A 22,414-nucleotide genomic window follows, 5' to 3' on the forward strand; every position below is an offset into this window, starting at 1 on the left:
GGTCAGGCCATACATTTGCTTTTTAATGTTGCCTTACACATGTACGATCAATGTATGATCATAGTCTGTATGGCATGAGGACGTACATGAACATTTGTACTACTCAAAGGGTTAATAAAACATTTTAGCCCCCAACTTCTTAGGGGGACAAGTGGCGTTCAGCCACCTGAGATTGAGCAATAACAGGTCTGTGATGCCCTTAGATGTCCGGGGCTGCACGCATGCTACACTGACTGGCTCAGCGTGTGCCTACCCTACGCTGGCAGGCGCGGTTAACCCGTTGAACCCCATTCGTGATGGGGATCGGGGATTGCAATTATTCCCCATGAACGAATTCCCAGTAGGTGCGGGTCATAAGCTTGCGTTGATTAAGTCCCTGCCCTTAAAATTAAAAAAATTTAAAAAAAACAAAAAAAAAAAAACATTTTAGCTCTGGCTGGTTGGCTAAGTGGATAGAGCATTGGCCTGGTGTGTGATGTCCCAGGTTCGATCCCTGGTCAGGGTACACAAGAGAAGCGACCATCTGCTTCTCTTTCCCTCCTCCCCATTCTCTCCCTCTTCCCCTCTCGCAGCCACTGGATTGAATGGTACAAGCATCAGCCCTGGGCACTGAGGATAGCTTGGTTGGTCCAAGTGTCAGCCCAATGTGGGTGTTGTCAGGTGGATCCCAGTCAGGGTGCATACAGGAATATGTATCTCCCCTCCTCTCACTTAAAAAAGAAATAAATAAAATGAAAAAGAGGCCCCAAAGCAACAACAGCCTGATAACAATGAGCACTCATAGCACCTAGATGTTGGTGGCTGAATTCAACTCCATTAAAGTAGCTGGTGGAGCCTGACCAGTGGTGGCACAGTGGATAAAGTGTCCACCTGGAATGCTGATGTTGTCTGTTCATAACCCCAAGGTCAATGGCTCTGAATGTTGGCTCATAAGTGTGGGGTCACTGGCTTGAGTGGAGCAGTTGTACACATCCCAAAGCTTGCCAGCTTGAACCCAAAGGTCACTGGCATGAAAAGCCCAAGGTCACTGGCTTGCCTCCGGTCAAGACACATACGAGAAACTCAATGTCAACTAAAGTGAAAGCAGCCAACTATGAGTTGATATTTCTCACTTTCTTCCTTCCTGAGTCTCAAAAAGAAATCAGCTGGCAGACAGGTGAGTTGGAGCCCCTTATGGTGCCAGAAAACCAGGATATGCTTTAGAAAGGACAGTTGGCTAAAGGGCACAGGATGAACCCTCACAAGCTCCCAATGGCCAAAGGTAAAAGCAGTATGAACAAAGTTAACAGATTATGACTCAGAATCAAATAAATAGCCATAGTCCATGCTAATATAAATAAACCAATAGATGGTAGGGAAGGGGCTGTTCCTCTTGAAAAGAATTCTAATTACTGTTGAAGGACTGAAGAAATAGTAAAAATACCACTAAACTACAATAATTACCACATTATAGGATGCTAAAATTGGCAGGCAACCCCCCCCCCTTTTTTTATTTATTGATTTCAACAAGAGAGGAAGACAGAGACAGAGAAACATTGAGCTATTCCTGTAGGTGCCCTGACCAGGCATCAAACCCACAACTTCTTTATTTTTTTGTATTTTTCTGAAGTGAGAAGCGGGGAGGCAGAGAGACAGATTCCTGCATGTGCCCAACAGGGATCCACCCAGCAAGCCCACTAGGGGGCGGTGCTTTGCTCATCTGGGGCGTTGCTCCATTGCAACCTGAGCCATTCTAACACCTGAGGCGGAGGCCATCCTTAGTACCTGGGCCAACTTTGCTCCAATGGAGCCTTGGCTGCTGGAGGGGAAGAGAGAGAGAAAGGAGAGGGGAAATGGTGGAGAAGCAGTGGGCGCGTCTCCTGTGTGCCCTGGCTGGGAATCGAACCCAGGACTCCTGCACGCCAGGCTGATGCTCTACCACTGAGCCAACTGGCCAGGGCCCCACAACCTCTTTACCTCGGGATGATGATCTAAGTTCTAACCAACCGAGCTATCCCGCCACGACTGGCAAGCAAAAGTTTTGAGAAACAAGTATTCACTTGTCTACCTCAAGATATTATGGATTATGAAGGGAAGAACAGTAATTTTTTTTTTTTTGGTACTTTTCTGAAGCTGGAAACGGGGAGAGACAGTCAGACAGACTCCCACATGCACCCGACCGGGATCCACCTGGCACGCCCACCAGGGGCGACGCTCTGCCCACCAGGGGGCAATGCTCTGCCTCTCCGGGGCATCGCTCTGCTGCGACCAGAGCCACTCTAGCGCCTGGGGCAGAGGCCACAGAGCCATCCCCAGCGCCCTGGCCATCTTTGCTCCAATGGAGCCTTGGCTGTGGGAGGGGAAGAGAGAGACAGAGAGGAAGGAGGGGGTGGGGGTAGAGAAGCAAATGGGCGCTTCTCCTATGTACCCTGGCTGGGAATCAAACCCGGGTCCGCCGCACACCAGGCCGACGCTCTACCACTGAGCCAACCGGCCAGGGCAAGAACAGTAATTTTATAGTAGATAAAACCGGCAGCTTCCCCTGAACTAAGGGAGCGAGATCACATCTAGTGTCCCATAGTGTGCCCCATGGGACACACCACAATAGCAACACCCCATCTGTGGTATACCTGCCAAGAACACATAACGTTGGTCTAATAATCATAAAGTGACACAATGCTCCATGGGATTGACCTTCAAAAGTGTCAAGGGTGCCCTGGCTGGATAGCTTGTTTGGTTAGTGTTGTCCCGATACACAAAAATTGCATGCTTGATCCCTGGTCAGGGCACATACAAGAACAGATCAATGTTTCTATCTCTCTCTAAAATCAATAAATTTATTTTTAAAGTGTGAAGGTCATGAAAGACAACTCAGTGCAATGGACTGGACACCATTTTCCACATGACCAATGCTAGGAAAGAAATTCTGTTTGTATCATTGGCCTTTTGTGCCCATTACATGTTATTATTTTCAATTAAAAAAATAGTTTCTAGCCTAAGCAGGTGGTGGCGGAGTGGATGGAGCGTCGGACCGGGATGTGGAGGGCCCAGGTTTGAGTACCCGAAGTCTCCAGCTTGAGCACGGGCTCATCTGGTTTGAGCAAGGCTCACCAGCTTGGACCCAAGGTCGCTGGCTCGAGCAAGGGGTCACTCGGTCTGCTGTAGCCCCACGGTCAAGGCACATATGAGAAATCAATCAATGAACAACTAAGGAGCTGCAACGAAGAATTGAGGTTTCTCATCTCCCTTTGTCTTTCTGTCCCTATATAGCATCTGTCCCTCTCTGTGTCTCTCCTGCAAAAAAAAAAACCAAAAAAAAACTAGTTTCTAAAACAATTCACATTCCACACACCATTGAAACAGTAATATAGCCTGACCTGTGGCCGTGCTGTCAATAAAGTAACGACCTGGGCCCTGGCTGGTTAGCTCAGCTGTAGAGCATTGGCCCAGTGCGTGGAAGTCCTGGGTTCAACTCCCGGTCAGGGCACACAGGAGAAATGCTCATCTGCTTCTCCACCCCTTCCCCCTCTCCTTTCTCTGTCTCTCTCTTCCCCTCCTGTAGTCAAGGCAGGAGCAAAGTTGGCCCAGGCACTGAAGATGGCTCCATGGCCTCCGCCTCAGGCCCTAGAATGGCTCTGGCTACAACAAAGCAATGACCCAGATGGACAGAGCATCGCCCCCTGGTGGGCATTCTGGGTAGATCCCAGTTGGGTGCATGCAGGAGTCTGTCTCTCTGCCTCCCAGCTTCTCACTTCAGAAAAATGCAAAAAAAAACAAAACAAAAATGACCTAGAATGCTGAGGTTGCCAGTTTGAAACCCCGGTTTGCTTGGTCAAGGCATATACAAGAAGCAACTACTACCAGTTGATGCTCCCCCGACCAGCACTACTCTCTTCTAAAAATCAATAAAATCTTTAAAAAAAAAAAAAAAAAAAGACAAATAAAAGCCCACTCCATCATCTGCATTTTGGTCAGTCTATGAATGCATCCACGGGAATCCCCAAGAACCTCCAGGCAGCTCTCTTCACCCAGGCCAGTATCCCTGGATTCTTCCTTCATCAGCCCTTTTAACCAGCCACACCCCAGGGTCCTGGCTCACCCCAGCTTTCCAGTGTTCTCACCTCAGGACCTTTGTATCTGCTGTGAGATACAAACACCCCCCCCCCCCCAATGTCCACAGGTCCTACCTCCACCCTCCTCTGCCCCATCAGCACAGCCTCTTGTTGGGGTCATTACCCTGTTTTCCTCCAGGCATTTCACATCTGACACCGTGTTTCAGGGTGCCTATTTGTCCCCCACTGGACTGGGCATTCCACCAGGACAGAGATGTTTTGTGTCTGTTTCTCCACACGTGAAAATGGTGTCTGGCATGTAGCAGGCAGTCATGTTTGTTGGATGAGTAAATAAACTTCATCTTCCTTTTTTAAAATTTTATTTTTATTGATTTTAGTGAGAAAGGGAGATAAAGGAAGAAAAGGGATAGGAACATTGATCTGTTTCTATGTGTCCTGACTGGGGATTTAACTGGCAACCTCTGTGCTTCGGGACAATGCACGCGCTATCTGGCCTGAGCTCCTTAAACTCTAAAATGCAAAGATTACCTCATTAGGTTCTCAGGAGGATACACGAAACCAAGACAGAGTATCTCAGAGTGCAGGTGCATCAGTCCTCAACGTATCTGAGTAGTCCTGCATCTGGAGATGCAAGTGGCAAGTTTCCAACCCCCACTTACTTCTAATGCAGTTACTATAGTGCATTACATTTTATTTCCTACATCAGACTGTCAGCTCCCTGAAGGCCAGAACAAAGCCACATGCATTTAGAGGACAGCAGAGGCTGAAAAAGACACAGCATTGCAAGATTTCAGTGTCCAAGGAATGCAACTGCTCAGCGAATCTGGTACCTTAACTCCTATTGGGCTTTACTTCATGTATATGGGGAGAGGCTGTTCCTCCTCATTCCAGATTGCTCAGGAACCACATGTATCATTTATCAAACAACCAAAAGCCAAGAACACGCTCATGAGCTGACTGTCCTGTGCACAGGGACTAGGCAGTCCCAGCTCAGAGCAGCTTCCACATCCTTCCGCCCTGGTGCCAGCTAAGCCTCAGCAACACCTTTGAAAGCTGTGAAGAGACTGAGGCCCAGTGAGCCCCATGCCCACTTCTGGTCCAGCACCGTCCTTTAGGAGACCAAATGCCTGGTTCACCTGAGATTATAGGTGTTGTCTCTGCCCATGCAAGAGCCCCCACTACTAGCTTCCTTCTCAAAAGCATCCCAGCATGGATAAGGCACTACATAGTCTGCCAGTCCTGGAAAAGGTTGCGTTTCACAAGTCTGGAAGTTGAGGCTGAGCACTGAAGACCACCCCTCACCCCTACTGTCTTAGGAACCTAGGGGTTCCTACTGAATTCACTGGCCATCCTCCCCCTGCAACATAACCTCTCCTTCTTCCTATCCCTTCCAACCCTCCCTGGGCCCCACCATCCACCACAGCCTCACTAGTGTCCAAAGTGCGAACAGCTACCAAATCAGAGAACACTTGTGTGAGCCCAACTCTAGATGCCCACCCACCTCCTGGACCAAGCACTATACATGGTCCCTTCCCTGTTCTCTTCCACCAATGACATCCTCCCACCCAGCCCCTGGCCCCTCCTCATACTGTCTAGTCAGTTCCCAGGTCCTGGCCACTACTCATTCCAGTGCCCTGGAGGAACCACCCCACAGCTCCCCATACCCAGTGGCCACCAGGTCTAGCATTTACAGCTTCTGGCTTCAATAACCTTGACCCTCCATCAGGTGACCTCTTTAGCTTCTCAACAGTGGGGAGGAAGATGACCCCTGCCTCTCCTGTCAACACTCTCCAAAGGTAGTCTTCTTGCCTGGCCTGTGCCTGTTCAGCCCAAGGCCACCTCCTCAGGAACATGCCTGTCTGTCTGGATGACCTCACCTCTATCACACCCAACTCTCAGGCCACAGGCAGCTAAAGACAGATATTTGCCAGTCTGTCCACTGCTGGGCTAGGTTCTTCAGTGGGCACATTAGTGCCTGGCAGGGTGCAGGCTGGAAAAGTGGCAGTTAAAAAGGCCACTCCTGCCTGACCTGTGGTGGCGCAGTGGATAAAGCGTCGACCTGGAAATGCTGAGGTCGCTGGTTCAAAACCCTGGGCTTGCCTGGTCAAGGCACATATGGGAGTTGATGCTTCCAGCTCCTCCCCCCTTCTCTCTCTGTCTCTCTCTCCCCTCTCTCTCCATCTCTGTCTCTCTCTCTCCCTTTCTCTCTCCTCTCTAAAATGAATAAATAAAATTTTAAAAAAAGGCCACTCCTTAGTAACACTCCTGCTGTGTGACTCAAAGCCCACGGGGCCTAGGAGCCACGTGTACTGCGGGAGAGGCCAGATGGAGTGAGCTTGCCACCTGCATACTGCAGTTACCGTTCTTCTGGTCCCAGCTGGAGCCTGGGGGACTCAAGAGCTCCATTTTCCCTGTCCTCACCCAACCCTCCCCAGTCCCTGTTCTGAAAATACTGTAGCCACCTTCTGACCAACTCAGCACCAGGTGATAAGGGCTGCCCCTCCTACCCTACTCTGGATGTGCCTGAGAGCCACAGAAGAGGACCCTCAGCTCTGGCTGGACTGTGGGCAAGACTGAGGAGCCCATAGCCATGCCCTCCAGAAGGGAGATGGAAGACCAGAAGACTTCAGGCAGGTCTCCACACGCTGTCTCCCACAGGCATCTCTGGACTGCACCCCGAGTGTGGTGCTGGCCTACGCTATCCTGTCCCGAGGGCGGTCAGATGAGACTTGGCCACAGTTTCCACCAGCTATCTCAGCAATGCCTTGCCCCTCCCTGGCTGAGAGAACCACAAGGGGAGGATGTCACAAAGTTAGGACTGCTGACACTGGGTTTCTGAGAATCACACCACTAGAAGAAAGGAAGAGCCCAACCCAGTCACTTGAAATCTGGCAGCAACACAGGTGGCTGCCTCACACCTCACAGTGCAGGCAGTGGACAGGTGGCTACAGGTATAGGAGCTACTGCTTCATATCCTCCCATCCACCAGGTCAGAGAGGAAGGGGTAAGGACCCTCAAAACAGATGGAAAGGCAGCCACTCCCACCAGCCCTGCCCAAATGCCTGCCTACCTCCTTGCCTCCCAATTGACACCGAAATTGTGGCCCAGGCAAGGACTCTGCCAGCAGAACAAATCAGAGCTCTATTTCTACACACATTTCTGTTTATTATGGCAAAGGTGAAAACACCACCTCCTCCAGAACAGCAACCAGTAAAGTTTATCCCAAAAATAACTCAGTACAAAACAGGTCTGTTTCAGAATTTTAAAAAAAGGAAAAAAAAGAAGAAATAAAAGAAAAACCTTTACATGAGTTTTAAATCCTATTTTAAAACAGAAGAAACAAATCCATCATTGGCTGCATGGCCCCAGCCCACCCCTCCCACAGGGAGCAGGAATGAGATGTCTGGGCCCAGTTCCATGCACAGACTTGCTGTTGCTTTAACTGGTGTCCATCTGAAACAGGAGAAAGAGGTTCCTACTTAAGAGGAGATCCTACTCCCCTCCCAGTCTAGGTCAGGCCCCCGCCATCCTAGCCCAGGACTCACCCTTGCATTGTAAGCATCCAGCTGGGCGTCCAACTCCTCTGCAGAGATCTGCTGCTTTGAACTGCGGCCAGTGCCCCTGCCTCTGCCCCGGCTGCCACCACGGGCACCTCTTCGAGTGCTGCCGCCGCCCCCAAAACCTCCAGAACCACGGGTTCTAGTCATCCCGCCTCTGTTTACACTAGTGAGAAAGAAGTGTGTTCACATACTTGGGAGACCTGACAATGAGCCCATGGGCGAACCCCACCCAAACACCCTGGAACTCACCTCTGTGCTGGTCTGCGCTGTGTGTCAATCTGTGATGTGACAAGCTGAATGTTCATGGGACGGCCTGTGGCATGAAATACAAAAGGGCACACTCCAGTCAGAGCCCTGAAACCTACCCAAGGATGCTGCACCCATCTCCATGCAGGCACTGGATAGGGTCTCTGGCGTCTCCAATGCTCCCGCCAAGGCAGATGGCCTGGACACACTGGGGAGGGAGAACAAGATGGCACCAAAAACAACACGTCAACACACTGCTTCTTCTCAGTCCGGGTGCAGGTGGGTGTCACTCACAGGTGGAAAGGTGTGGGGGACCTGAGGCAAGAAGAAGTGGTACCTTTGTCTTTATGACTACAGCCCCACACTCAAGAGGCGTACTATGGCTTCACAGAAGTGAGTCTTCCTCGGAAGGAGCTGAAGGAAGGGAGGAATGTAGCTTGCTGGATGGGGGTTCACAAGAGGTTGGTCCAGATGTGTGGGGCAGCATGAGAGGTGGCAGAATGGAAGAGAGAGACAAGGGGGCGAATGCAAAGTATCCTCAATCAGAGTGGTAAGCCATATTCCTGCATGGACAGGTGCCAGCCCCTCAGTCTCCCTGGGTCCAACCCCAAACGCACCATCCAAAGGGACACCGTTGTATTGTTTCATAGCTTTCAAGGCATCTGCCTTCCGTTCAAAGTGCACATCAGCTGTTCCCAGACTGCGACCGGAACGATCATAGTGCACGGCGGCCTTCTTCAGAGTTCCAAATTCAGCAAAGAGTTCCTGGGAGTCACAAAGAACAATTATTAGTAACTCTTTTCCTTCTGGTGGCCCAGGAACAGTCCCTGGAAGTGTGAGCTACTTTGAGGGCATTTCCCTGGGAGGCAAACATACATATGTATGGGGGGCAGGACAGTGGTAGTGGGAAATGTGGGGAAAGATGGGGCAAGTGGGACAGCAACTTCCAGGAGCAGCTGGGCCTGAGGGCTCCTGCCAACTTGGGGACCTGACATCTGTACCATGATGCAGGTAAAGGATTTTGCAAAGCCCACCAGTGAAGGGCACGAGATGAAGTCACTATCTTCTTCAACAGAGGAATTTACAACACACTCAAGGGTTGTGCCAACAATCAACAAAGGCCAAGATCACAGAACAAGGGACACTATCCAACGTGGATCAGCTCAAAGGGACCACTGATTTGGGAGCCCTGACCCAGCCCCTCCCCCAGGGCAAATTCTGGCTCACCTTTCCCTCTCCTCCTACTCAAGCCTGCCGCAAAGTCTGAAGTCAAGCGCTGCCATGGAAACTGCCCTGACCTCAGGCAGGCTGGGAGTTGGAGAGGGAACCCAGAGTGTGGGGCTATTCCGGCCGCAGGCACACAGCGGGAAGTGGAGTTCACCAAAAGCGGTTTCCAGTGGATGCCAGAAACCACCTTAAAAAAAGTGTTGAGACACTGTGAGTGCTCACCAGCCTTGCTCTGTCCTCCCACAGCTGAGCTCTGGGAAATTGAACCCAGGACGGCCCAGCACCCTGACCCGGCCATCTCCACGACTGACCCCCAAGGTGTCACTTAACCAAAGAACAAGTTTAAATGCCTCTGGAATTCAATCAATCCGGAAAAAAAAATTAGAAGTTTCAACCAAAGGTGGTTTTAAAAGTCAGGCCTCTAACAAGACCTGAAGAATGGTGGTAAGTGAAACTACACATATAAGACAAAGGGTTCAAGGCAAACAGAGTCAGGGAGATGCAACACTGTCTTTCTTCTGTGCTGTCAATTCTGTAGAGGGAGATCTTTCTCCTCCCAACAAATTTTGAAAATGGGCACAAAATAAAGCAAGCAAGCAGCCTAGCTCTAACAGTAACAGGAACACTCATATATGACCGCTCTTCCCTTTGGTTAGAAATGTGCAGCTCTGCCAGGGAACGCTCACTCACAGAACTTGTAGTAAGAAGAGCAGCAGCTCCTCAGATTAGGTTGGGGGCCTTTTCCAGCACAAACCAACTTGTTGGAGGTTCAACTCTAGCATGACCTCTGCTCTGCACTCCAGCAGCCCCTTATGGGGGTCAGCGGCTAGCCTTTGGGTGCCTGGGAGAGGGCTCACTGTCCTAAGGAGGAGAGGGGTTCAGAGCCACACCCCAAACAACAAGATCATTCTGCGCAGGGTGAACTGCAGACCGAGAAGCTCCTGTCCCTCACCTGAATATCAGCGTCAGACACTCCAAAATCCAAGTTGGACACCAGCAGTTTCCCACCCGTCTCCACGCCGGCACCACCCCCAAAGCCGCTGTCGAAAAGGTCGTGTTGCCACTTGTCAGGAAGTTGTTTCGGCTGAAGGAAGAAAAAAACACGAGAACAGAAACAGACTCTTGAGTCTCACACCAGGGCTTTCCCTCCCTCGCAGCCACAAGAGCCTCCCCCAAAGAGGCCCGGAGGAAGTGCAGAGCCCTCCGCTTCCCGCCCGCGCCGGGGCCCCACGTTCAAAACTTTTCGGTTCCTTCCAACTTCCCGCCGCCACGAGGCCCGGCGCCCAGCCCAAACAAAGGGGGGGGGGGATTTCCGCCTCCCGAGTCGGGACAGCGCGCGATCTTCCCGCCAGACCCAGAGCCTGCCTTCATTCACAAGCCCAGCCCACGGCCATCTCTGCCGCGCGCCGCCCAGCCGGCCCGCTCCTCCGCCGCGGGCCTCTACACTCACTCTGCTGTAGGGCGCCGGCCGGTTCCTGCCACCGCCGCCCGCCGCGCCGCGGGCTAGGGCCGCCCGGTTCCGGATGGGCCCGCCACCCCGGCTCACTCGTGCGGCGGCCTGCGCTCCGCCGCCGCGACCTCCTTGGGAACCGGCCCGGCCTCGGCCCCTGCCCGCGCCGCGGCCGCCTCGCTGGCTCCGGTTCAGCTTAATGATGTCGTCCAGAGACATGTCCATTTTGTCGGCCATGGCGGGCGCGGAATCGGCGTCGGCTCGATCCCGCGCGTCAGCACGCGGGCTCGTCACTTCCGGCGCCAAGCGGGGACTTCCTACACTTCGTCCCCGGAGCGGTCGCTGATTGGCTGAGGCCCCAGGGTGGCGCGTGCGCGCTGGGGCTCGATGCTCGACTGGCGCAGTTGCCAGGTGCCCGGCCGCAATCGCGGTCAATTTTTTACCTTCTCGCGCGGGCGCCAGCGCTGCCAACTGAAGGCGGGCGGGGCTGCGCTTAATCAAGTTGGCCCGAGTGTGAGGGCGCGGGGCGGGGCTCGGCGCCTTTCCCGCCCCTAACCTCGGTCGACCCTTTGCGGGTGGCAGTTCCCTGGGTGAACTCCTAGCGAGCTAGCTTAGTGTCTTCCCCGGTCGCCCCAAGGCCATCCTGTGCTGTGTGGCACGTTTGTGCAGTTATTGCCGGAAGTCAGCGCGCCTTTTGGCGGTCTTTCAGGTGCCCCGAGTGCTTGGCGAGCCTCTGCGGTGCCCGGTGTTCTCACGGGCAACCCTGGCCTTAGTCGTCCTTGCTTCTCTCGGCGGCTAAAGAGGTTTCTCCGAGCGAACCCTCTGGCTCGGGCAGCACTCTTGCCTGGTGCCTAAATGCTGTAGCTTCGCAGACTCAGCAGCAAGCGATTTCTTCCCCCATCGGCAGGCTCCACCGCCATGAAGGTGAAGATTAAGTGCTGGAACGGCGTGGCCACTTGGCTGTGGGTGGCCAACGACGAGAACTGCGGCATCTGTCGGATGGCCTTCAATGGCTGCTGCCCGGACTGTGAGTGCCCCCTGTGCTTCCCCGGCCGTGGCGTCTCCCCAGAAACACCCGTACATAGTCCCTGGGTTTTGGTGTTCCTTTCTTCAAATAACGTTGGCAGAAAAAAGGCAGGAGGTTTGGGTCCACGTTTGTGTCAAGACATCACCAAACGTTTTTTAAGGAAAAATAGCGCAGCCTGTTATCGTCATCAGACTCGGCTCGGAAACAGATGGGACAAAGAGATGCGTTACAAGTTGTTATTCGAAAATTCTTAAACAAAAAGTGGAATTTTGTAAGGACACTCACCCCTTCCAGCACGCAGAGTAACGATGAGTCAAGTTTCCGTGTTCGCCTCACGGTTTTGCGGAATCGCTTTCAAGTAATTGATGAACAGGACGCCTCACCTCACTCACTTCACCCGTGTGTCTAATTTACCGCGGACTTTTTTTATGATATTCCTCAGTGTCACCGCCCACTCCTAGTCCCGGTGCATATTTCTCCAGTTGTCCCCAGTGTCTCCTTATTCTTGGGTGGACTGAGCCAGGACTCCACATTTGATTGCTCTGCCCCTTTGCTGTTTAACCTGGTAGTCCTCCCACCTCTCCTTTTCAGACATCAGTTTCCTTTAGGAAACCGATATGTTTGTTATCTTGCACAATGTCTACTATCAGGTTTTATTGAATTTCTTCCTTGTGGTTCCTTTGGTTCCCCAGTCTGTGTATTTAGATCAAAAGCAGGTTTTTGTACCTATGAATTGAGTTTTTAGTCAGACCCAAGTGAACATAAAGCAGAAGCAAGGGTCAGCACTTTGCCTAGGGGACAAGGGTGGTCCCAAGAGGAAAGTGAGTTTTGGGGCTACCCAGGTGCTCCTCACTGTCATGTATATAACCAGGCCTTTTTTGTGGGCTAGGTGAGTGCCCAGAATAATAAGCTTTGCTTTTTACAATGAAATGCAAACCATCACTGAATTTTAGTGCAAATGCTATTTTATTCTAGACTTAATCTTTCTATCTGTATTGGTTCAAAGAAAATTTTGTCACCTACAAGTTAATCTACCCTGATCTAATCCAGCAGACAGGACCTTAACTTTGGGAAGTCATTGATTGGCTCTACTTGATCAGGTGTTACTTAATGAGAATAGCCAAGGCACAAAGTCTGGTTTTATTTTATCAATTTTTTTATTTTTTAAATACAGAATGCTTCATGAATTTATGTGTCATCCTTGTGCAGGAGCCACGCTAATCTCTGTGTTTTCCTCATTTTAGTATTTGTGCTACCAAAGTGAACACTTATTTAATCTCTTTTAAATTGGGTTTCCCAAGGGTACCACAGAGGAGGAGGAGCCTGAGGGGGCAAATACTTGCAACTTTCTAAGCAACAGATTGTTACCTTCCTTTTTTTTTTTTTTTTTAGTTGTTTTTTTTTTTTTTTTTTTTTTTTAGAGAGAGGCAGAGAGAGAGAGAAGGGGGGAAGAGCAGAAAGCATCAACTCCCATATGTGCCTTGACCAGGCAAGCCCAGGGTTTTGAACTGGCGACCTCAGCATTCCCAGGTCGACACTTTATCCACTGTGCCACCACAGGTCAGGCCAGATTGTTACCTTCTAAGAAGAAAAGTCCTCAAAGCAATTTTGTGATGGTGCCCTTGGGCAATGTGGGCATGTGAGCCTATATGTTAAAGATGGCACCAGTGGCATGCAGAGCCCAGGGGCACCATCCCAGCCCGGTCTGTGTCTGGGCCTCTCTGTGTTCTCTGCCTCCTGACTGAGGAGAGTAGGGGCTTTAGAGTCTGATCTTTGGAACTGCTAGTGAGCCATTTGTGGCCTAACCTGTGTGCTGAGGTTTCTGGTTCGAAACTCTGGGCTTGCCTGGTTAAGGCACATATGGGAGTTGATGCTTCCTGTTCTTCTCCCCTTCCCCCTCCTCCCTCTCCCATTCTCTCTCTCTCTCTCTCTCTCTCTCTCTCTCTCTCTCTCTCCCTCTCTCCCCCCTCCCCTCCCTCTTTAAAATGAATTTTAAAAAAAAGTGAGCCAGTTGTGATGTGCAAGGCAATTAACAAGCCTAAGGTGTTCTGTCTTTTATTTTTAGTGAGAGAAGGAGAGATAGACTCCCATATGCACCTGGACTATGATCCACCCGGCAACACCTGTCTGGGGCCGATGCTTGAATCAGCTGAGCTCTATTCAGCACCTGAGACCAATGCTTGGATCAGTTGAGCACTGGCTGCAAGAAGGGAAGAGAGAGAGAAGGGGAAGAGGGAGGGGAAGAGAAGCAGATGGTAGCTTCTCAACTGTGCCCTGACCAGGGATTGAACCTGGGACCTCTGCATGCTGGGCTGATGTTCTATCCACTGAGCAACTGGCCAGGGCCTATTTTAAGATTTTATTTATTGCCTGACCAGGCAGTGGCGCAGTGGATAGAGCGTCAGACTGGGACGCGGAGGACTCAGGTTCGAAACACCGAAGTCACTGGCTTGAGCACGGACTCACCAGCTTGAGTGTGGGGTCATAGATATGACCCCATGGTTGGTGGCTTGAAGCCCAAAGGTCGCTAGCTTAAGCAAGGGATCATGCACTCTGCTATAGCCCCCCAGTCAAGGCACATGAGAAAGAATCAATGAACAGCTAAGGTACCACACAAAGAATAGATGCTTCTCATCCCTCTCCCTTTCTGTCTGTCTGTCCCTCTCTGACAATGTCTCTGGAAAAAAAATTTTTTTTTTTAAATGAGGCAGAGGGGAGGGACAGGCAGATAGGATGGGAGAGAGATGAGAAGCTTCAACTCATTGCGGCACTTTAGTTATTCACTGATTACTTTCTCATACGTGCCTGGTGATATGGGGGGCCTCCAACTGAGCCAGTGACCCCTTGCTCAAGCCAGCTACCTTGGGCTCAAGCTGGTGAGCCTGCACTGAAGACAAGGACCTCAGCGTTTTGAACCTGGGTCTTCAGCATCCCAGGTCAGCGCTCTATCCATTGTGCTACCACCTGGTCAGGCAGATTTTATTTATTGATTTCAGAGAGAGGAGAGAGAGAAATCGGGGTGGAGGGAAGAGTGGGAAACATCAACTCATAGTAGTTGCTTCTCGTATTTGCCTTGACTGAGCAAGCCCTGGGTTTCGAACTGGCAACCTCAGCATTCTGGATCAATCCTTTATCCATTGTGCCATCACAGGTCAGGCCTAAGGTGCTTTCTGTACAGAGTAAGTGGCACTAGGTTTCTCTTGCTAAAATGAAACTCCTGCAGAAAACCCAGAACAGCTAAGACTAATAAATCTACTCCATGTCCCAGAGGGCTGTGGGAGTGAGAGTCTTGTTGAGAGGTGTTTTAATTAAAAAGGATTTTAATTAAGACACTAGCAAGCCTGACCAGGCGGTGGCGCAGTGGATGGAGCGTCAGACTGGGATGCAGAGGACCCAGGTTCGAGACCTCGAGGCCTCCAGCTTGAGCACGGGCTCATCTGACTTGAGCAAAAATCTCACTGGCTTGAACCCAAGGTCGCTGGCTCGAGCAAGGGGTTACTTGGTCTGCTGAAGGCCTGCGGTCAAGGCACATATGAGAAAGCAATCAATGAACAACTAAGGTGTCACAACAAATAACTGATGATTGATGCTTCTCATCTCTGCGTACCTGTCTGTCTGTCCCTATCTATCCCTCTCTCTGACTCTCTCTCTCTATCCCTGTAAAAAAAAGGGGAAAAAAAAGGACACTAGCAAGCCCTTGCGTGAGTCATCATCCTTGTCCCAATAAGGTAATGGCTCAGAGCATCCTGGGTGCCCTCTGTTTGTGGGCTTACTGGTACCCCCAGCAGTGGGCTGGCTGGCTCCTGCTTATGGTTTTCTATCTTGTTTGTGAAGGATTCTAATTTGATAGGGTGACTCCAAGTAGAGTTTTGCTAAGGTGGGAGTGTCATATACTGTGTGGGCTCCTGGCACAGGAAATAGAGTGTGTTACATAATTTTTTATTTACTAAGTATATAGTTTTCTGGTTGTTGTGTCATGAAAGTTTCAGGAAGGGAGTGACATTTTTGTTAGAGAAAAGATTTTTTTTTTTCCCATTTTTCCGAAGCTGGAAACTGGGAGGCAGTCAGACAGACTCCTGCATGCGCCCGACCGGGATCCACCCGGCACGCCCACCAGGGGGCGATGCTCTGCCCCTCCGGGGCGTCGCTCTGTTGCGACCAGAGCCACTGTAGCGCCTGGGGCAGAGGCCAAGGAGCCATCCCTAGAGCCCGGGCCATCTTTGCTCCAGTGGAGCCTCCGCTGCAGGAGGGGAAGAGAGAGACAGAGAGGAAGGAGAGGGGGAGGGGTGGAGAAGCAGATGGGCGCCTCTCCTGTGTGCCCTGGCCGGGAATTGAACCCGGGACTCCTGCACGCCAGGCCGACGCTCTACCGCTGAGCCAACCGGCCAGGACAGAGAAAAAATTTTTTAAAAGGTTGAGAAACACTGCCCCAAACACATGAAGAAGAAGGTCGAGTTGTGGCTGCCCCTCCCTCCTGAGTGGGTGGGCTGGATGTACCATACTGCCCTCACTGGTTGCTTGGCCCTGGCTGCCAGCCTGCAGAGCCCAGTGAGGTTGGAGGAGAGTACAGGCCAGCTTCCCTGCTCCTTGTTCTGTGCTAGGGAAAAGAGGAGACACTAAGTGGGTTTTGGGAGCATCATTTGCTGCTCAGCCAGTGCATTATTTCTTTAACATATTGCAAGATCAGGCCCTGGCCGGTTGGCTCAGTGGTAGAGTGTCGGCCTGGCGTGCAGGAGTTCCGGATTTGATTCCCGACCAGGGCACACAAGAGAGGCGCCCATCTGCTTCTCTACCCCTCCCCCTCTCTTTCCTCCCCGTCTCTCTCTTCCTCCCCGTCTCTCTCTTCTTCTCCCGCAGCCAAGGCTCCATTGGAGCAAAGATGGCCCGGGCGCTGGGATGGCTCCATGGCCTCTGCCTCAGGCGCTAGAGTGGCTCTGGTCACAACAGAGCGATGCCCCAGATGAGCAGAGTATCGCCCCCTGGTGGGCGTGCCGGGTGGATCCCGGTCGGGCGCATGCAGGAGTCTGTCTGACTGCCTCCCCGTTTCCAGCTTCAGAAAAATACAAAAAATAAAATAAAAAAAATTAAAAAAAAAACATATTGCAAGATCATGCCTTCCCACGTTTGGTGTCAGGAATAAGGACCAGGACCACAGGCAGCTAGGCCTGGCCCTGTGAGCACATGGGTCCAAATGCAGTTTCTTTCCTCTGCACTTAGGATACATGTTGCAAATGGTACTGCTTCCTGGACAAGATGTCCCTTCTTCTCCTGGTCCTGGCTTATCTGTGTGGTCCCTTGTATTTGTGTACCAGGGACATCTAAATAGAGCTAGTACTTGCGAGGTGTAGAGGACCCCCAAGGCACAGACGTGAGACAAAGGCATTCCCAGGAGAAGAGGGTGGGGACAGCGAGAAGCTCCTCAGTGACTGTGGGGACCCTCCTCTGGGGCCTGAGGGAGGTCATTGCTCACTGTGGTTCTTGGAAACCAAAGGGACAGTTGTTTCTCAATCACAGGCAGTGTGGAGTATCCTCTCTGCTCTAGGTCATTTCCACAAAGGTAGCATTTCCAGGTGTGTGTGGTGGAATACCAGGAAGCATGTGCCCTGGGCCTTGGAGGTGGGACCTTTTTTGGCTAGAAATGGAGAAGAGACAGAGGGTAGCGCTATGGTCACTCCCTCCTGTGAAGCCAGGCCTTAAACACCAGTGTCCCCAACACACTCCCATGTATTACACTGGACCCCTGCTGCCTAGGGAAAGAACCTTCTAGGTCCTAAGGTCCCAGCCTCTATCTTTTCATCAAGAAGAATAGATCCTGCCTGACCTGTGGTGGCGCAGTGGATGGAGTGTGGACCTGGAACGCTGAGGTCGCCGGTTCAAAACCCCAGGCTTGCCTGGTCAAGGCACATATGGGAGTTGATGCTTCCTGCTCCTTCCCCCTTCTCTCTCTCCTCTCTCTCTAAAAATGAATACATAAAAAAACTTTAAAAAGAAAAAGAATAGCTCCTACTCAGCTGTGTGAAACAGTCATGTTACAACCCTGGCATCATGGGTCAAGTGGCTGAGCTGCAGTGTGTCTGCTGATGGGCCCAGACCCTGGAAGGCTAGCAGTTGGGAGATGTGGGCCAGGCCAGAGCTCTTCCTGCCACTGAACCCCCGTGAGCTTTTCTCACCGGGTGGGGGTTACACAGAACTTCACATGGGGTGGCCTTGCTGCACAATCGTGACTCTCCTAAAATCCTGTCTTCTCTGAGAGGCCCTGGGCACTGATGCCTAATGCCCTGGGGTCCAGGTTTTGGTCCCACCTGGCTTGTCACATGCTCTGTATGACCCACATCTCTTGTGTCCCTGTACAGGTAAAGTGCCAGGCGATGACTGCCCACTGGTGTGGGGCCAGTGCTCCCACTGTTTCCACATGCACTGCATCCTCAAGTGGCTGAACGCGCAGCAGGTGCAGCAGCACTGCCCCATGTGCCGTCAGGAGTGGAAGTTCAAGGAGTGAGCTACGCCGCACACGTGGCCCTCCCAGATGGCCATGACAGGGTGAAACAAGGACTGGAGCTGTGTTGTTTTTTTAGTCATAATGTTGACAAGTTTTATTTAATTAGTAACTCATTAAACTGCCTGAGTTTTGCTGGAGGCCTCTGGTTGTCTGTTTTCTTGGTGCTGACATAGCCTTAGTGTGTGTGGATATAAAAACTCTCATGAATAAACATGTCTGTGGTGCTGCTGAGGCATGAGTCAACTCTGGGAGGCAAAGGAGCACGGGATCAGCTGGAAGAGCTGGGGATAGCAGTGACTGGCTCGGGCTGGAAGGGTCCAGAGGTGCAACAGCCCTGGGCTATGTTCCTGCCAACAGGGGAAGCGAAGGAACCGTGGTACAGAAGCCTGTGGCCTATCCACCAGCTTCTCACCTGATAGAAGCCAGACTGGTTTGCAGTATCCTGGCTGGGCATAGCTGAAAGCTACTGGCCACAGTTCCTCTTGCCAGCCAGAAGGCTGTCCCAGAGCCAGGTGCCAGCTGTTCTGAGACAGGCTATGCGCTGAAGCTGTAATGAGCTATGAGGATGCGATGGGGGTCTGTCTGAACTCTCTTGCTCAAATGAAAGGTCAGCTCCTCATTAAGGCTGTGACTTAACCTAGCATAGTGATCCATGTCCTTGATATCAGGCTGTGTCCCCAGGTGTTTGAGGGACTCCCTCACCTAGGGAAGGACAGCCCTTAGGAGGCTCCTTTGGACCCCTTTGCTCCCCCACAGCTCTTGTGGTGGGGGTGGCTCCTGGTGGGCAATGCTCCCAGCCTCAGGAGTCTGGGGCAGCAGCTAGGTGGAGACTGTTGTAGGCTGCATGTTCCCGTGAGCTGCAGTGAGGCCCTTGACACTGACTCCTCCAGTCCTTTCTGTTTGCCTAGTGCAGTGGTTCTCAAAATTTTTGAAGTTGGGCCTGACCTGTGGTGGTGCAGTGGATAAAGCGTCGACCTGGAAATGCTGAGGTCACCGGTTCGAAACCCTAGGCTTGCCTGGTCAAGGCACATATGGGAGTTGATGCTTCCAGCTCCTCCCCCTCTCCTCTCTCTCTGTCTCTCCTCTGTCTCTCTCTGTCTCTCCCTCTCCTCTCAAAAATGAATAAATAAAAAATAAAATTTGAAAAAATTTTTTTTGAAGTTGGGGCGCACTTAAAATCCTACAAATAATTGTAGACGCACTATATACAAATTTCTGAGAAATATAATAAGTCAAATATTAAAGAAAAAAAATAAAATCCAAGCGTGCTTTTATGGTAATTAAATTAAATAAATACGACAAAATTAAATTTATTCTGACATTAAAAAACATTTTTGTTACATTTTTTGGGTTATACTTTTTAGAATTTGTAAAGGTTAAAAAATTAAAAAACAACAAAAAAGTTATCTTTTAAATTTTATTTATTCAATTTAGAAAGGAGAGAGAGAGGGAGAAAGAGAGACAGAGAGAGAGGAGAGAGACGGGGGAGGAGCTGAAAGCATCAACTCCCATATGTTCCTTGACTAGGCAAGCCCAGGGTTTCGAACTGGCGACCTCAGCATTTCCAGGTCGACGCTTTATCCACTGCGCCACCACAGGTAAGGCAAGTTATCTTTTTATATATATAAATATCTTAGTAAGTTTAGTAAATTCGACAGGTCCTGGCACAAATGTGTTAAGTTTTTCCATTCTTGTGTTTATGAGAAACATGAGTCTGATGTGTCCTAGCGATTTCCTCAATGTTTGGGCATATATTTGAAAGGCAAACTCTCATTTCCTCATCAACACATTGAAGAATTCCTCTCTTTTTTTTTTTTTAAAGATTTTATTTATTCATTATAGAGAGGGGAGAGAGAGAGAGAGAGAGAGAGAGAAGGGAGGAGGAGCAAGGAGCATCAACTCCCATATGTGCCTTGACCAGGCAAGCCCAGGGTTTTGAACCGGCAACCTCAGCATTTCCAGGTTGACTCTTTATCCACTGCGCCACCACAGGTCAGGCAAGAATCCCTCTCTTTTTACTCTTAATTGTGTTAAGGGTAGAAAATCCTAATTCATATAAATAGGATGTTGAAAATTGTAGTAAAATGTTCAAAGCTTCTTTAGATATTGCCACATATCCTATTGTAGAAATCCAAAAGGCTTCAAGAGATAATTCCTTATGTTTAATCATCAATCCAAAACCCCCACCATATACAGTGTTTCCGTAAAGTCATGGTGCACTTTTGACTGGTCATCACAGGAAAGCAACAAAAGACGATAGAAATGTGAAGTCTGCACCAAATAAAAGGAAAACCCAGTTTCTGTAGGATGATGTGGCAGCATGTGCGCATGCGCAGATGATGACCTAACACCATGTATACAGCGGAGCAGCCCACGGCCATGCCAGTCGAGATGTGGACGGTACAGAAGAAAGTTCAGTGTGTTCTGTGGCTTGCTAAATTCAAATCCATGACCAAAGTGCAACATGAATATCGGTGCGTTTATAATGAAGCGCCACCACATAGGAATAACATTACTCTGTAGGATAAGCAGTTGAAGGAAACCGGCAGTTTGGTGGAGAAACCCCGTTCTGGGGCCATCAGTCAGTGATGAGTCTGTAGAGGCTATACGGGATAGCTACCTAAGGAGCCCTAAAAAATCTGTGTGTGAGCCCACATCGAACTGCACTGAATAGGTATGAAACTTGGAGAGTTTTCCTTTTATTTGGTGCAGATTTCACATTTCTATCGTCTTTTGTTGCTTTCCTGTGATTGGTCAAAAGTGCACCATGACTTTACGGACAGACTATATCATCTTAGCTTTACACCAAAATAAAGATAGAAGAAACTTGCCTCCAGTCTTTCCCGGAAAATAGAGGGTAGTGTAAACAATCCAGCACCACAGCTTAACAGCCTTTTGCAACCTAAACAGGCAAGTGAGGTGGGGGGTTGGGTAGACTGTCAGCATACAGCCAATTCCCCACACCTCTCTGTCCCCCAAAAATCTAAACTCCAAAAACCCTGTTGGTTTTTTGGTCCCCAACAAGCACATATTTCTCTGGAATACCATAGGGCGCACCTGGAAATCTAGGGTGCACCAGTGCACCTTGGCGCACACTTTGAGAACTGCTGGCCTAGTGGGTGGTAGTTGCTGAATCTACCTGTCCTTAGATCCTGGGGAGAGAAGACAGGGCAGTTCACTCAGAGGGGCAGGCCTATTGGTCCTACTTCCTGCCTGAATATTGTGCCCAGAGGAAAGGAATCCCTGGGGACCATCGCCCTTACTGAACCCTTACGTCAGGTGCCCCTTGGCCAGAAACCCAGCTGCAGGGCTTCCTGAGTGGTTGCTGTCCTGGAGGACACTTCCAAAGGAAGACGTTTGGGGAGTGTGAGTAGGAAGAAAGGAGCCTGAGTGAATCTAATGACCAATGTCACCTGCCATGTGAGGGCTGGTGGCCCTGCCTGGTACCTTCTCAGGCCCTGGGATTCTCATCACCCTGCAGACCTTACATCTGGCCCTGGGTTCTGGGCAGCTACTCTGTTGTCGAAGCCTCTCTTGTCTACAATGGGTCTGGGTCTAGGGAGTCACAAGGGCTTCAGGAGAGGGAGGTGGGCCACTACAGAGGACCCCATTGGAGGAGAGTGCCTGCAGCTTCCCAGGGTTTTCTGACTTTATCCTGGTCTGCCCCACTGGACTTGTGCCTTTTTTGGGGAATTCTTTCCTGTGACAGGAAGTGCCCATGGGGACCCAGCTTCTCAGGCTTTTATCCTGTCCATTGGAATAGCTGCTCTTAGCCCCAGAGGGGTTCCCAGCTTGCCCCAGGTCACACAGTGGCCTCCTGAGGACCACCCATACTTCCTGCCACTTGGACTCCTCAGCACTTTCCTGGGTTCCAGCCTGGTTCTCTCAGGGCCTACTTAGTCCACCTCAAGCTGGGCGCACAGTTGCCTAGCAGGCCCTGCACACACCCAGAGTCGTCATCTTTCTCTTACCAGGAAGCTCTGGACCCCCAGCCTCAGCCTGCTCTCCCTCCCCAGACTCCTCCTCCATAGGCGCAGGGCCACACCACTGCCTTTGTAGATGTCCCCTGGCCTTTCCTCATCTCCCCCTGAGTGCTCTGTGTCATTCCCCCAGTGAGCCATCCTGCCACCATCTCGATTTTCCAGCTTTGCCTCAGTCAGTGCCTAGTTCCAATTCATCTCTTGGATGCTGGAACATAGTAGGTGTGCAATAAATGAACCTCCACTGGGCAGTGATGTCTCCTGTCCTCTGGCCAGCCCCAGAATGTTTGGAAGATAAATGGAGAGAAAGCCTCAAGCTTCTGAGGCCACCCATCCCCAGGGCCTCTTATCTGTCTGGCTACCCCCTGGTCCA

General features: G+C 50.8%; 2 protein-coding genes and 1 non-coding gene across 3 annotated transcripts; 1 reads left to right on the forward strand and 2 right to left on the reverse strand.

Moving 5' to 3' along the window:
• Positions 1 to 7,196: 7,196 nt before the first annotated feature.
• Positions 7,197 to 10,823, reverse strand: ALYREF (Aly/REF export factor). Its single transcript, XM_066381566.1, has 6 exons — positions 10,536 to 10,823; positions 10,038 to 10,169; positions 8,476 to 8,623; positions 7,862 to 7,925; positions 7,598 to 7,775; positions 7,197 to 7,505 (listed from the first exon to the last, which is right to left on the reverse strand). The coding sequence occupies exons 1-6, from the start codon at positions 10,770 to 10,772 to the stop codon at positions 7,491 to 7,493; spliced, it is 774 nt and encodes a 257-aa protein (XP_066237663.1). The 5' UTR covers positions 10,773 to 10,823; the 3' UTR covers positions 7,197 to 7,490.
• Positions 10,824 to 10,881: 58 nt separating this feature from the next.
• Positions 10,882 to 18,198, forward strand: ANAPC11 (anaphase promoting complex subunit 11). The gene is made up of 3 exons (XM_066381567.1): positions 10,882 to 10,946; positions 11,443 to 11,562; positions 17,916 to 18,198. The coding sequence occupies exons 2-3, from the start codon at positions 11,454 to 11,456 to the stop codon at positions 18,059 to 18,061; spliced, it is 255 nt and encodes an 84-aa protein (XP_066237664.1). The 5' UTR covers positions 10,882 to 10,946; positions 11,443 to 11,453; the 3' UTR covers positions 18,062 to 18,198.
• LOC136404650 (U6 spliceosomal RNA) lies at positions 12,727 to 12,830 on the reverse strand. The gene has a single exon (XR_010751370.1). It is a non-coding gene; the product is annotated as a U6 spliceosomal RNA (small nuclear RNA).
• Positions 18,199 to 22,414: the final 4,216 nt, after the last annotated feature.

Source organism: Saccopteryx leptura, chromosome 4 (genome assembly GCF_036850995.1).
Source record: "Saccopteryx leptura isolate mSacLep1 chromosome 4, mSacLep1_pri_phased_curated, whole genome shotgun sequence".
NCBI classification, from domain to species: Eukaryota; Metazoa; Chordata; class Mammalia; order Chiroptera; family Emballonuridae; genus Saccopteryx; species Saccopteryx leptura.